Source organism: Trichogramma pretiosum, unplaced genomic scaffold (assembly GCF_000599845.2).
Source record: "Trichogramma pretiosum strain Unisexual culture from Peru unplaced genomic scaffold, Tpre_2.0 scaffold35, whole genome shotgun sequence".
Taxonomy (NCBI): Eukaryota; Metazoa; Arthropoda; class Insecta; order Hymenoptera; family Trichogrammatidae; genus Trichogramma; species Trichogramma pretiosum.
Genome location: NW_019640943.1, coordinates 1,596,480 through 1,610,903, shown reverse-complemented (window position 1 = coordinate 1,610,903; position 14,424 = coordinate 1,596,480). Strand labels below are relative to the sequence as shown.

Below are 14,424 nucleotides of genomic sequence, written 5' to 3'. Positions count from 1 at the left end.
GATGGTAAGCCTAACCTTTTGAGTGTCGATGTTATCGCATGATGACTGACGCTGTCGAAGGCTTTTGCAACGTCGAGCGAAACGACGTGCAGTTCCTTCAACGATGACTTTGCGTCGCGGAGAATTGTGCTAAGCACAGTGATATTCTCCGCGCAGCCATCATGCATGCCTCTCTGCCGCTCGTCCACAAGATTTGCCCGCATAAGACGCGAAGCAAAGACCTTGTGTAAATGACGAACGACAACAGAGGAGACACTAATGGGACGGAACTCTGATGGTAGCGAGCTGCCGTCTTTCTTAGGTATAAATATCGTCCGGCTCAAGAGGCGGTCTGATGGGAAACCGCCAAGCGCGAGGATAACGTTCAGGAACAATGCTCTAAGAGAGATCGGAACAGAACGCCACTGACGCGACGTAATGCTGTCAGGACCGGGTGCAGATGACAAAGGCACCTCGCAGGCTAGGAGTTCACGCATCGATACAGGGTCCGCTATCCACTGGAGGTCCCTATTCTCGACGGCTGTGACACCGTCAAGCTCCTTCGAAGGAGTAGTGAGAATTGGCTCCCAAAAAGAAACCATCTCCTCCATCGAAGGGAACACCGACCTAATAGGGCCATCCAGGACTAATTTCGCGGCTGCTGACATTTTGCTGCCAAACAGCTCCTGCATCTTTGCGTACTCTCTTCGCCTCTTTCTCCACCCGTCAGAAGCCCTTCGCTTCGAGATCTTCTTCCTCTGTCGCCGGCTATAACACCGACGACGAGGATAAGGCGTAGTAGAGGAAGGGAAGACCTGGTCGAGCCATACACAGACATCGACAGATGAAATTTGGTCTTCCCTTAGGACGGCTTCGGCGATGCCCCTAATTACATCAGCCTTGTGCGTGGTAATGTTCGCCGATCTGCGAATCAAGGCACCAATCGCTTCGAAGATCGAGCGTTGCCTGAAAGAATCGCAGCCGGACGAACTGCCGTCCACTTCATTATTATTGGAATCGATGTTCCGTGGCGTAACGATGACCTCTACGCTAGAAGATGAGGAGGACGCTAAGGTATTGTCATTTGCGTCACTTGAGGCCTGCAGCACGGCTTTGTAGTCACGTACCATCTGCTTATAGGTGTCTTTCCTTCGAAGGCCTTGGACCCTCACAAGATCAACATTAAAGCGTCGGCAGAGGTGCTTATTGATGAAGTGAACTCCATCAATCGCCGCCCGCGCCTCCTCCTTCGCAAGTAATTGCATCTCATCTTCTTTCCAATGTTTTCCTCTACTCGATATCTCAATCCGCGCATTGGCTTCATTCGGGTGTTGTCGGAAATGTACACTAAGTCCACGCTGCGTGGTAAAAACTCTGCTGCAGACAGTACAGGTGAAATTTACTGCTGCCCTTTCTGCCTCTGGTGCTTCGGCATCATCTCGCGTATTTGCTGCCGCTGGGCTGGCGATCCGATTGACCCGAGGGTCCGCCAGCGGTGGATCACTTGATCCACAGAAATTTCTGTTACTATTCATTGGGCCAACGACAATGCGGACTCTTGGGCTGGCAACCCAAGAGCCGACAATTAGCAGTAACCAGCTACTTAGCCTTGTCGACAAAAGTCGACAAGTTACCGACTCTCGGGTGGTTATGAAAAACTCGGACCCGGCTGGTTTAGCACTTGGGCAAAGCCCTTAAGAGAGTCCCCCAAAGATAGTCCATGAAGGCCTCAGAGATTTCGCGTGTGACAGGTGCGGAAAGAATTTTACACAAAAAGTGCATTTGATCGGGCACGTACGGACAGTTCACGAGGGTCGAAGAGATTTTGCATGTAACAAGTGTGAGAGGAAATTTGGAAGCAAATCAGACTTGGTTAAGCACCAAAAAATAGTTCACGAAGGTCGGAAAGATTTTGCATGTGAAAAGTGTGACAGGAAGTGTGGAAGTAAATCAGACTTGGTGAAGCACCAAATAGCAGTACACGAAGGTCGTAGAGATTACCAGTGTGACGAATGCGAGAAAAATTTTGGAGATCGGCAGCAATTGCTCATACACCAAATAACAGTCCACGAAGGTCGTAGAGACTTCGCATGCGAAAAGTGTAAAATGAAATTCGGTAGGAAATCAACTTTATTGAAGCACCACAGGACATTCCACGAAAGTCGAAAATATTACGCATGCAATGAATGCGAGAAGAAATATACACAAAAATTTAATTTGCTCGTTCACCTACAGACGGTACACGAAGGTCGCAGAGATTTCGCATGCGACACGTGCGAGCTGACATTTGGAGCAAAGTCGATTTTGATCCGACACCAAAGGACAGTCCACGAAGGTCGTAGAGACTTCGCTTGCGTCCAGTGCGAGACGAAATTCGGAAGGAAAACAGATATGTTGAATCACCTAAGGACAGTCCATGTGGGTCGCAAAAATTACGCGTGTGACAAATGTGAGAAGAAATTTGCGGGTCGAAGCAGTTTGCTCTACCACAAAAGGACATCACACGAAGGTCGCAAAGATTATGAATGTGATAGATGCAAGAAAAAATTTACCACAAAATCGTCTTTGCTTTATCATCAAAAGACTGGTCATCAAGGACTTAAAGACTATACATGAGACAGATGCGACAAGAAATACGGACAAAAACACCATTTGCTGTTGCACAAAAACATATCACACTAAGATCGCAAAGATTACGTATGAGATAAGTGGAAAAAAAGTTTGCACATCAATCTCATTTGATTAAACACCAAAAGACGATCTACGTGGGGTCGCAAAGACTACGCATGCGACAAATGCGAGACGAAATTTGGACGAAAACAGCAGTTAGATTGGCATAAAAAATTAGTCCACGAAGACAGTCCATGAAGGCATAAAAAATTAAGAAGTTTGTTCAGATGAGATGTCATCGAATTTGAATTGACACATAAAAAGTTCATCAAATTCACTGAAACTATCAACTGTATAATTCTTAAAATTATGTTTAAATTGTGATAAATGCTATTAAATTTTTGCAAACAAACGCGATTTTATTTCCCACGATTTTTATAATGAACATATCTGTATCTTCAAAAGCAAAGTCGAGTAAAAGCTCATGGCTCTTAACGAATGATAACCAAAATTTTTTAAACAATTTATTTTTGATAAGAATAATTTCACAGTGAAATAATTAAAAGCGTTGATTTTTTCCTTGACTACTAGTCAAATACTAATATTTTTTTAAATTTAAAATAAAATTGTGCCAATATGATGGTGTTTTACCTGAACCTCTGAGATATGAACGGTCATTACACCGTAGTTCAGTGTCAAAGGTACTTTATTTCTGAAGCTGATGAAATTTCGTGTGCTGCTATATTTTCTCCTCTCTGTGCATTTCTTGTCAATTTGATTGACAAGAAATGATTGAACGGAGCAAACGAGTAACGCTGGGTAAAAGCAATTTCGACGCGTGATTTTGCTGAACGCAATTCTGACCGATGAAACTTTAAAAAAAATCCGACAGAAGTCATTATCCGATTGACGCATAAGCGACATACACACAGGTACAGTAAATTTTTGTTATCCAAAAACTCGCTGACTTTGTCGGAGCAAGCGAGTGACGATATTTTCTGCCGCTATTGCTATGTTTTCGACAATTTAAGCTGGTTCCGATATTGTACGGACATTGTATAAACAGATGAATCGGTAAGATAGATGTAAACAATAAGATCGTAAACGATTTTCACATCGTGCCTCGAATACATTGATCATGTTAATATAAGTAAAACAAATTAGTACAAGTGTCGTATTTCTAACAAGCCGTAATCTCAAAAGAAAAATTTTGAAGGATCCATTGGTTTATTCAGGCATCGATATGGATGAAAATGAGAGGAAAACCAAAGAAGTTGGCTCGGAAATTAATCCGAGTGAAAACGACAGTATTGTTTCAGGCGACAAAAAACTAATTTATGATATTTGTCAGGAGGCATTTACACTAGAATCAAGCTTGATAACTCACCGAAACACAATTCACAATCAACAAATGGATTTCGCATGCGACAAATGTGAAAAAAAATTTGAGTTCCGAAGTCATTTGAGTAGACATCAAATATCAGAACACAGAAGCCGCAATGATTTTGGATGCGATCAGTGCGAAAAGAAATTTGTGAAAAAATCGAGTTTGTTTACGCATCAAAAATTGGTACACAAAGATCGCGAAGATTACTCATGTAACAAGTGCGAGAGGAAATTTGAAAATAAATCAACTTTACTCAAGCACAACAAAATATTCCATGAAGTTTTCAAAAATTACTTATGTGAAATGTGCGCGAAGAGATTTGATACTAAACATAGTTTGCTCTTGCATATCACAAGATTCCACGAGCTTGCTTACCCAAGTGATGAGTACAAGCGGAAATTGGACGAAAAAACAAATATATTTAGGGACCAAAAAATAATTCACGAGGGAAGCAAAGATTTCGCCTGTAATGAGTGCAAGAAGAAATTTGGAAATAAAGCGAATTTGCTCATCCATCAAAGGACAGTCCACGAAGGTCGAAAAGATTATGCATGCGACAAGTGTGAGAAGAAATTTGCACAAAAACCGACATTGATTAGACACCAAAAGACGGTTCACGAAGGTCGTAAAGATTATGCATGCGACAATTGCAAAAAGAAATTTTGCCATAAATGGTATTTGCTCGTGCACATGAAAACAGTCCACGAAGGTCGCCGAGACTACTCATGTGACAAATGTGAGAAGAAATTCGGGAAAAAGCCTAGTTTGATCCAGCACCAAAAGACAATCCATGAAGGTCTCAGAGATTTCGCGTGTGACAGGTGCGAGAAGAATTTTACACAAAAACCGCATTTGTTTGTCCATATAAAAACGGTCCACGAAGGTCGTAAAGATTATTCATGCGATAGGTGTGAAAAGAAATTTGGAGAAAAATCGACTTTGTTGAAGCACCAAATGTTAATACATGAAGGTCAGAAAGAATTTGCATGCGACAATTGTGAGAGGAAATTTGGGCGGAAATCGCATTTGGTCAGACACCAAAAAGTAATTCACGAGGTTCGTAGAAATTACGCATGCGATAAGTGCGAGAAGAAATTTGGATACAAAACGAATTTGCTTGCACATCAAAGAACAGTACACGAAGGTCGCAAAGATTATACGTGTAATACCTGCGAGAAGAAATTTGGACTCAAATCGACCTTACTCTTGCACGAAAAGACGGTCCATCAAGGACGTAAAGACTATGCATGCGACAAATGCGAAATGACATTTAGGGGACGAAGCAGTTTGCTCTACCACAAAAGGACATCACACGAAGGTCGCAAAGATTATGAATGTGATAGATGCAAGAAAAAATTTACCACAAAATCGTATTTGCTTTATCATCAAAACACTGGTCATCAAGGACGTTAATACTATGCATGCGACAAATACGACAAGAAATACGGACAAAAACACCATTTGCTGTTGCACCAAAACAAATCACAATAAGGTCGCAAAGATTATCTATGAGACAAGTGCAAAAAAAAGTTTGCACATCAATCTCATTTTATTACACGCCAAAAGACGATCTACGAGGGACGCAAAGACTACGCATGTGACAAATGCGAGATGAAATTTGGACGAAAACACCATGAAAAAATTAGTCTACGAAGACAGTCCATGAAGGCATAAAAAATTAAGAAGTTTGTTCAGATGAGATGTCATCGAATTTGAATTGACACATAAAAAGTTCATCAAATTCACTGAAACTATTGACTGTATAATTCTTAAAGTTATGTTGAAATTGTGATAAATGCTATTAAATTTTTGCAAACAAACGCTATTTTATTTTCCACGATTTTCATTATAAACATATCTGAATTTCTAAAAGCATAGGCGAATAAAAGCTCGTGGCTTCTAATGAATGATAACCAAATTTTTGATGTGAAACATCTATATTCGCGTTTGGTGTCAGGGGTAAACCCGTAAAAACCGAGCGTCCGTCCGTCCGTCCGAGCGAGCGCAACTTTGGTAGTAGAACTGCTTATACAGCGTCGGTTTGCGCTACGCGCTGTGATTGGTTGCCGCGCCAGCTACAGAACTGCTTTCTGATGCTGCCCGCTGCCGAGACTCGACGCGCGTATGCCTGTGTTTACGTATCGGCTCAGCTTACGAGATTGACTGCGTTGAGATATCTTTCTCTCTCTTGCTTATGCATATACGATAATACATATAATACGTATGTGTCGTCTATGCATGTACGTCGCGAGACTATGCACTATCATGCACGTTGTCAAATCTGATACTTATTACTGCATGTATATATACGTGTCTATGAGTGTGTGTTTTCTTAAGGGAAGTCGACATTTTTATCATGTTATATTAACATACAACGAACGATAATAGCTCAATGCACTAATTTGATTAATAAAACAAATTGAAAATTGAAAAAATTAAAAAAAATCAGCTGTTTATGAACAGCTGCAAGATGTGAAACATCTTTATCAATTAATTAAAGAAAATTGAAGAATTTAAAAGTAATCGAACAAGTAAAAGTCGAAACAAAAACAATAAGTAAAAAACAAGTAAAAAAAATCAAATTGAAAATTGAAAAAATTGAAAAAAATCAGCTGTTTATGAACAGCTGCAAAATGTGAAACATCTTACTATTAATTTAAGAAAATTAAAGAATTCAAAAGTAATCGAACAAGTAAAAGTCGAAACAAAAAAAGAAGTAAAAAATTAAAAACAAATTTTTATTAATTTTTATTTACATTTATATACATTATATTGTTGAAATAAAGAACACATTTGATCATTTAAGTTAATGAACACCTTTTTTATTCATACAACATTACAAAGAGATACAAAAAGCGGTTCATCTAGTCGTCGAACATAATTACTATTCCCGCTTCTTAGCACAGCTCTTCGAAAGTTCTATTGTAATAATTTCCAAAATGATGGGTGTAGTGGCACAAGTAGTCCAGCCTGTAGATGATCTCATGGTTGTTCCTGGACATGGTTCGAAAACGTCTGCTACCTTTCGCTATCGCCAGTTGTAAGTGATTGTATCTGTTGCGCAGCTGGTTCCAAGATCACCTTAACGACTCGCGCTGTAACAAAGAAATAACAGAATGTTTATTAATATTATATCAAAGTATAGTCAATCTCTTTGATTTTTGCTCTTGGATTTTTGCTGCCAAAAGATGATGATCCTCATTTTGGAGAGATCTAAAACAATTTTGTGATGCCAAAAATAAACATAACATAAACACTGAACTCATAACCTATAAGCACATAAACACACTGAACTTACATTCTCAAATTCAGGAAGTGCACTGATACGATATTCACCAAATACGATTGGCACTGTGTATCAAGTTCTGCATGAGTTTGACTATGATTAAGAATCGCTCTTCCAAATGCATGATTTTTCAAGCACCTCTCTAAATCAAAGTTTACTACTGCTGGCTGAGTACAGTGTTTTCTTATTTCTGCAAAGAGTGTGGCGAAATCAGGTTCTGGTTGGGCGATTCTATGATTAACTTTTGATGAAATTTCAATCATGTTGTTTTGGGCACCATCCTCTATGCTTTCAGAGGGACTACCTGAAACCAAAAATTTCAATCTCTCAAGTTGCCCTTTAAAATTATCAAAATATACGAATCAATTTTAGTTTGATTCTTACGTTGCTGCTTGAAATTCGTTTCAATTTCAACCGTGCACCAAGAACTGGAACAAGTTGAAATAATTCACTTGGGCTGTAGACTAAATCTCTCAACGTCTCGATATCTGTAATGCCGTTTTCTTACATAAAAAAGAGGTTACGTAAGCGGTTAGTATTTGAACTAAAATAGCAGATGCGCACATTACCAGTATCTGTTATGTCGATCGTCAGACTTTCGGTAAATTGTAAAAAGTATATATAAAGATTAACTTACAGAAAAACAGTGGGAAATATTCGTCCAGTTCGTTATCTTTCAGTAAAGCCTCCATGTTTATATAATTTATTAACAACCACAGAAGCCGTGAAAAACGCCCGCAAATTAACTCCGTTTTGGTATACGAATCAAAAAGGCGGTTATTTTTGTTCGGACTCCAAACTTGAATGACCAAGCGTTCATGACCGCGGTCAGTGTTTTGCGACGCGCACATATCTACTGTTAAGCTCGGTAGGGTAACTATAAATATTTGAATTTTAAATATAAAAATATCACGGTCGCAAAATTCAACTATGTAGTGCATATTAACTGTTAAGAAATTCTTCTCTCAGTGTACAAACTTCGAAATTTGGGAAACACCTTCATTTCTCCACGTACTCTTTTCGATCATTTCAGAGAAGTTGATGATATCGTATAACTGAAGCTCTTTCACTGAATATAGTGGTTCATTTTTATTGCCACCTTCATAATTTCTATAAGCTCATCTTGCGTATAGACATTCCTTTTGCCGATCGCCTTCTCGATCGTCGAGTGCATTGAGTCGCCCGACGTTTCAGTATGCCCTTTCTCTAAAAACCTAAATGAATTATATAGCATCGATTAAGAAAATATAAAAAATATATATGCTGTAAAGAAAAAAATTGGTACCAACCTGTGTGTTATTTAAATCTGCAATTCTTCGACTACTGTCAAATACATTGTAAAGATTATGTAGTTTCTGTTTTGGCCTCCACAATTATCGGAGTAAAATCTGAAGTCAGTAACTCCAGTTTTTGCCATGTCATAGATCCAGTGGTACACGTAAGTACTTACTTCACAGCGCGAGAACAATTGGCAAGAGCGAGTGTGATATTGTCACATCACATGAGTATAATCATGAATATAGTAAAAAATTAATTAAAGTATTTCCGCGTGATATAACGATTTACTGTAGCACAGATATTCGGCAGAAAATCAGATGGCCATGATCAAAAAGACTCAATTAGACTGCAATAAAGCTCTGATTTTAGAAATATAAAATGTAGCCGTGAAAGATGAATAGACACGTTGTCAGTTCTGTAAACTCAGTCCGATAGCAAAGAAACACTAGTCCGCGCCATAAACTTAGTTTAAACATTAGAAGTACGATTTCACTGCGCTGTAATAAAGACCAACTTGAGTAAATACTTCAACTGAGACATGTAAGATGGGGGCCATGGGGCCAGTTGAACTTATAAGTTTTTTATAGCGATAAAAATTTCAAGTGGCCAACTGATGCTAACAATAGAAAAGGTACTTACAAGTAAATGATCCAATCGCATACATTTTTAAAACACATCACTTCATCACAAAACTCATCACACCACTCTCAAACTTTTCTATTTCAAAATGACACGTTTGAGGTATCCTTAATCAGTTTTCTATTTCCCACTTTTAAACGCTTTGAAAATTATAATAACAACGTAAACCCAATAAATCGGTAGCTTAATTGTAATCAATCTAATTAAGAACGATTTAGACATCGCCGATCGTCACACTGATCATGTTTATAGAAATACCAAATTAGTTTGAATGTAGTCTTTCGTGAAGAAACAAGTCATAACACTAAAAGATAAATTTTACTCATTCGATTTCCGTAGCACTAAATAGAAAAATCCGACGTTTAATGTAAGTACCAAAATGGATAAAAGTGAGAACAAAATCGAAGAAGTTGTCTCTCAAGGTAATTTAAGTGAGCCTGATATTGTTGTTTCAAACGATAAAGAAGAAATTTCTGAAATTTGCCACGAGGTATTTACACAAGAATCAAGTATGATAACACACCGATACACAATTCACGATAAACAAAAAAGTTTCGCTTGTGACAAGTGCGCGAACAAATTTGAGTTTCGAAGTCATTTGAGTAGGCACCAAATATCAGAACACAAAGGCAAAGGCCGCAATGATTTTTCATGTGACCAGTGCGAGAAAAAATTTGTGAAAAAATTAAGTTTATTCACTCACCAAAAATTAGTACATAAAAATCGCGAAGATTTTACGTGCAACAAATGCGAGAGGAAATTTGAAAATAAATCAACTTTACTCAAGCACAAAAAAATATTCCATGAAGTCTTCAAAGATTACTTGTGTGAAAAGTGCGCCAAGAGATTTTCAAGCAAGCAGAGTTTACTCACACACATAAAGGTAGTCCATAGCGGTCGCAAAGATTTAGCATGCGACAAGTGCGGCAAGATATTTATAGAAAAATTGCATTTGCTTTCACACCAAAAGACCATCCACGAAGGTCGTAAAGATTTCTCATGGGACAAGTGTGATGCGAAATTTACAAAAAAATCGAATTTGCTCATACATCAAAATACAGTTCACGATTGTCGTAAAGATTTCAAATGCGACAAGTGTGAGAAGAAATTTGGACACAAATCGCATTTGTCCTTTCACCAAAAGATAGTACACGAAGTTCGGAAAGATTACCCATGTGACAAATGCGAGAAGACATTTGGGAAACGTGGCAATTTGATCAAACACCAAAAAACAATCCATGAAGGTCGGAAAGATTATGCATGCGACAAGTGCGAGAAAAAATTTGGACGAAAATCGGATTTGCTTTTGCACCAAAGGACAATACATGAAGGTCGCAAAGATTATGCATGCGACAATTGCAAAAAAAAATTTCGCGATAAAGGGTATTTGCTCGTGCACATGAAAACAGTCCACGAAGGTCGCCGAGACTACTCATGTGACAAATGTGAGAAGAAATTCGGGAACAAACCTAACTTGATCACTCACCAGAAGACAGTCCATGAAGGTCTCAGAGATTTCACGTGTGACAGGTGCGAGAAGAAATTTACACAAAAAATGCATTTGTTTGTCCATCTAAAGACGGTCCACGAAGGTCGTAAAGATTATTCATGCGATAGGTGTGAAAATAAATTTGGAGAAAAATCGACTTTGTTGAAGCACCAAATGTTAATACATGAAGGTCAGAAAGATTACGCATGTGACAAGTGTGAGAAAAAATTTGGAAGGAAAACAGATATGTTGAATCACCGAAGGACAGTCCACGAAGGCTACAAAAATTACGCATGCGACAAGTGCGAGAAGAAATTTGGATACAAAACGAATTTGCTTGCACATCAAAGAACAGTACACGAAGGTCGCAAAGATTATACGTGTAATACCTGCGAGAAGAAATTTGGACTCACATCGACCTTACTCTTGCATGAAAAGACGGTCCATCAAGGACGTAAAGACTATGCATGCGACAAATGCGAAATGAAATTTGGGGGACGAAGCAGTTTGCTCTACCACCAAAGAACATCACACGAGGGTCGGAAAGATTATGAATGTGATAGTTGCAAGAAAAAATTTACAAAAAGATCGTCTTTGCTTTATCATCAAAAAACGGTACACGAAGGTCGGAAAGATTTCGCATGTAACAAGTGCGAGAAGAAATTTGGAAATAAGAGTTCTTTGGTGAAGCACCAAAAGACAGTCCATGATGGTCGCAAAGATTATCTATGAGACAAGTGCAAAAAAAAGTTTGCACATCAATCTCTTTTTATTACACGCCAAAAGACGATCTACGAGGGACGCAAAGACTACGCATGCGACAAATGCGAGATGAAATTTGGACGAAAACACCATGAAAAAATTAGTCCACGAAGACAGTCCATGAAGGCATAAAAAATTAAGAAGTTTGTTCAGATGAGATGTCATCGAATTTGAATTGACACATAAAAAGTTCATCAGATTCACTGAAATTATCAACTGTATAATCCTTAAAGTTACGTTAAAATTGTGATAAATGCTAGTACATTTTTGCATACAAATGCGATTTTATTTTCTACGATATTCATAATAAACATATCTAAATCTCTAAAGGCATAGGCGAAAAAAAGCTCGTGGATTCTAATGTATGATAACCAAGTTTTTTTAAACAATATATTGCTTATACGGATAACTCAAGCTTATTGCAGTCGCATAATTTTAATATTTTCTCAGAGAATAATAGCGTGCATTTCACAGTCAAATAATTAAAAGCGTTGATTTTTACCTTGACAATTTTTATATAGATGTTCAAGTACTAGTTTTTTTTAACTGTTAATAAAAATTGTGCCAATATCGTGGTGTTTTACCTGAATCTCTGTGATATGAACTATCATTACACCGTAGTTCAGTTTCAAAGGTACTTTATTTCTGAAGCTGACGAAATTTCGTGTACTGCTATAATTACTACTCTCTGTGCATTTTATGTCAATTTGATTCACGCTACGTAGAAAAACATTTTGTAATTGGTCAAAGAATACGCGTAAATTTTTACAAACATTTCTGAATGACTTTTTTAAATTCTGTCAATGATCTTTCCGAAAAACGATATAAACGATATAGTTTCAGCTTATCTGTTTCTTCAATAGCGATTACCTTAACGTACGTCTCTCCTTGAGCGTTCATGATCACACAAAATAGATTGAATAAATTCGCCAACAGATGTCGGGGTGAAAACGCGCAGTCAAATTATTAAAGTTCGTTGCTCGTATACTCGGTATAGCACTCGGAACAGCTTGGAAAAATTTCTTTGCCGAGCGCTTCAATTTCTTACCAAAACGTAATGAGCCACTTACAGCTCGTACATCTCGAGAAACATTTCGCAAAATTAACACCCCAAAAGCGCGACGACGGAGCTCGGCATCTATTATATATATAAATATACATACGCACGAACGATGCGCACAATACGCAGCTCCGAGTACGTAATTTAACGCAACGTACGTGCATAAGTATACACGGCTGTGGTTAAGTAACTAAGTTTTAATTCGAGAGACAAATTTGCACCCTCGCTGTATACGTGTGTATACGGCTAGAGCTAGCTCCGGCGCCGCGCCCGCGCGCGAGAGATGATAAATAATGTAAGGAGCGAGAAAGAGTCAAGTGTGCGTATATATCTCTGTGTGTGTATGTGTGTACGTAAGCTCGTACGCTATGCTGCGAGTATAATAATACAAACTGCGGGAGGATTGCGTAAATTCGTCCCGTTGACCTCGTTTCTCTTCTCTCTTCTCTCGCGTCGAGTTTATACGCACACGGAGCACACGTACATACGTACGCACCCCTCGAGTATATCATGCATATTGTATAGTATACAGACGTCGTTCGTATGTATGTACGTGTGCGCGAGAGTACGAATTATTATTAATTGTACATAAATAGAGACGAGTGGTTAAGTTGCTCATTTCTATATTTGGCCATTTTGCGATGGTACACGCTTTATATACGCATCGACTGTAAAATTTATTATATATCTCGAATTTTAACAAAAGCTCGACTTGAGTGAGCTTTCGCAGCTGCAGCAGCGCCAGATAGATATACTATATAAAATAAGGAAACATGCGTAAAATCTTCGCTCGCCTCGCATATCGAGCTATACTATAATCTGTCACGGGTGAACCTTTTATATTTTATATCTGTGTATGCGTATGCGTACGTGTGTCTATGCACGAATATACATAACGACCGAGAGAACAATACCGACGTTGCTGTGTGCTCGAGCTTTTCAATAGTGTGACCCGCTTTTCACCTTTTGCCAATGCACGCGAATGTTTGTGTATGCTTGGGCGTGGGCGCGCCCCCGTCGCGCGTCCGTGTGTTAGAGTATGTGTGTGTATGTGTGCCACGTGCCCCGGAGCGTACCCACACCAGATCGCGCGGGAGGTTTTTAAAACATTCCCTTGGCTATTGTCGAAAAGCTCGTATAAGCTATATAGCCACTGCGAGGGCGGGGTACACCGTACTCTGGGCTTTATATACATATATGCAGCAGTACGTAGTACACACTGCACACAAACGATTTTGTTTGTATTGGCCCTGCGGGGGGGTGGAAGGGAGTCTCTTTTCCTCTCTCTCTATAGCTGATATTGGAGGCACCGAGTGTCAACCAATACATATATACGTATATATACGCCTCGTTTCGAAGTGCAGTGCTTTTATCGGCTCTATCGATTTATCTAAATTGCTCGTATTTTCTGTACGGTTAGATTGGCAAATGAACGAGAGCTGCTGATATCCCCCCACACGTTTCTCTCTACCTTTTAATTTTTCTCTTTTTTTTTTTTGCCTTCAACTACTCAATGTGCTTTTTGGGTTAACTAGAGAGAGAGAGAGAGAGAGAGAGAGAGAGCCGGGAAATGGCAGTCAAAGCTTTACCCCGCCAAATTCGATATCAATCGATTAAACGGGTTTGTAATGCGTTACATACACACCGAGTGCCTTTTCCAAATTCTTCACGCGTAAATATATACAAACTCTCAACATCGGGGTGTTTCCGGATTACGTTGATGATTAATTCGCCTTAATCGACTAATTGCCAAAGACTCAAGCGCTGAAAACCCTATACGATACAGCGATCGAAGTTTTATAGGATATCGAGTTCTCTACTATGCGATCATATAATACAGGATGTAATGAGCGTGGGGCGCGCGACACACCGAACAGACTCTGCTCTCTCTGAAGTTTTGCGGCTCCGCGTATTATATACATCCCAAAGCTGCG

General features: G+C 39.0%; 2 protein-coding genes across 5 annotated transcripts in view; both read left to right on the top strand.

Annotated features, from left to right (window-relative positions):
• The window catches only part of LOC106653399 (lateral signaling target protein 2 homolog), a 77,834-nt gene that overhangs the window by 15,246 nt on the left and 48,164 nt on the right, over positions 1–14,424 (top strand). The window lies entirely within an intron of this gene.
• On the top strand, positions 4,928–11,844 carry LOC111693391 (zinc finger protein 322-like). The gene is made up of 2 exons (XM_023457928.1): positions 4,928–5,070; positions 10,983–11,844. Exons 1-2 carry the CDS (start codon positions 4,931–4,933, stop codon positions 11,398–11,400), a joined length of 558 nt encoding a protein of 185 aa, XP_023313696.1. The 5' UTR covers positions 4,928–4,930; the 3' UTR covers positions 11,401–11,844.

Excerpts from the sequence above, each read along its gene's own strand:
- LOC111693391 (XM_023457928.1), top strand. The coding sequence starts at position 4,931 with ATGTTAATACATGAAGGTCAGAAAGAATTTGCATGCGACAATTGTGAG. Across the intron at positions 5,071-10,982 it reads TGCGATAAGTGCGAGAAGAA|ATTTGGATACAAAACGAATT; the intron begins ATTTGGATACAA and ends GTGCGAGAAGAA.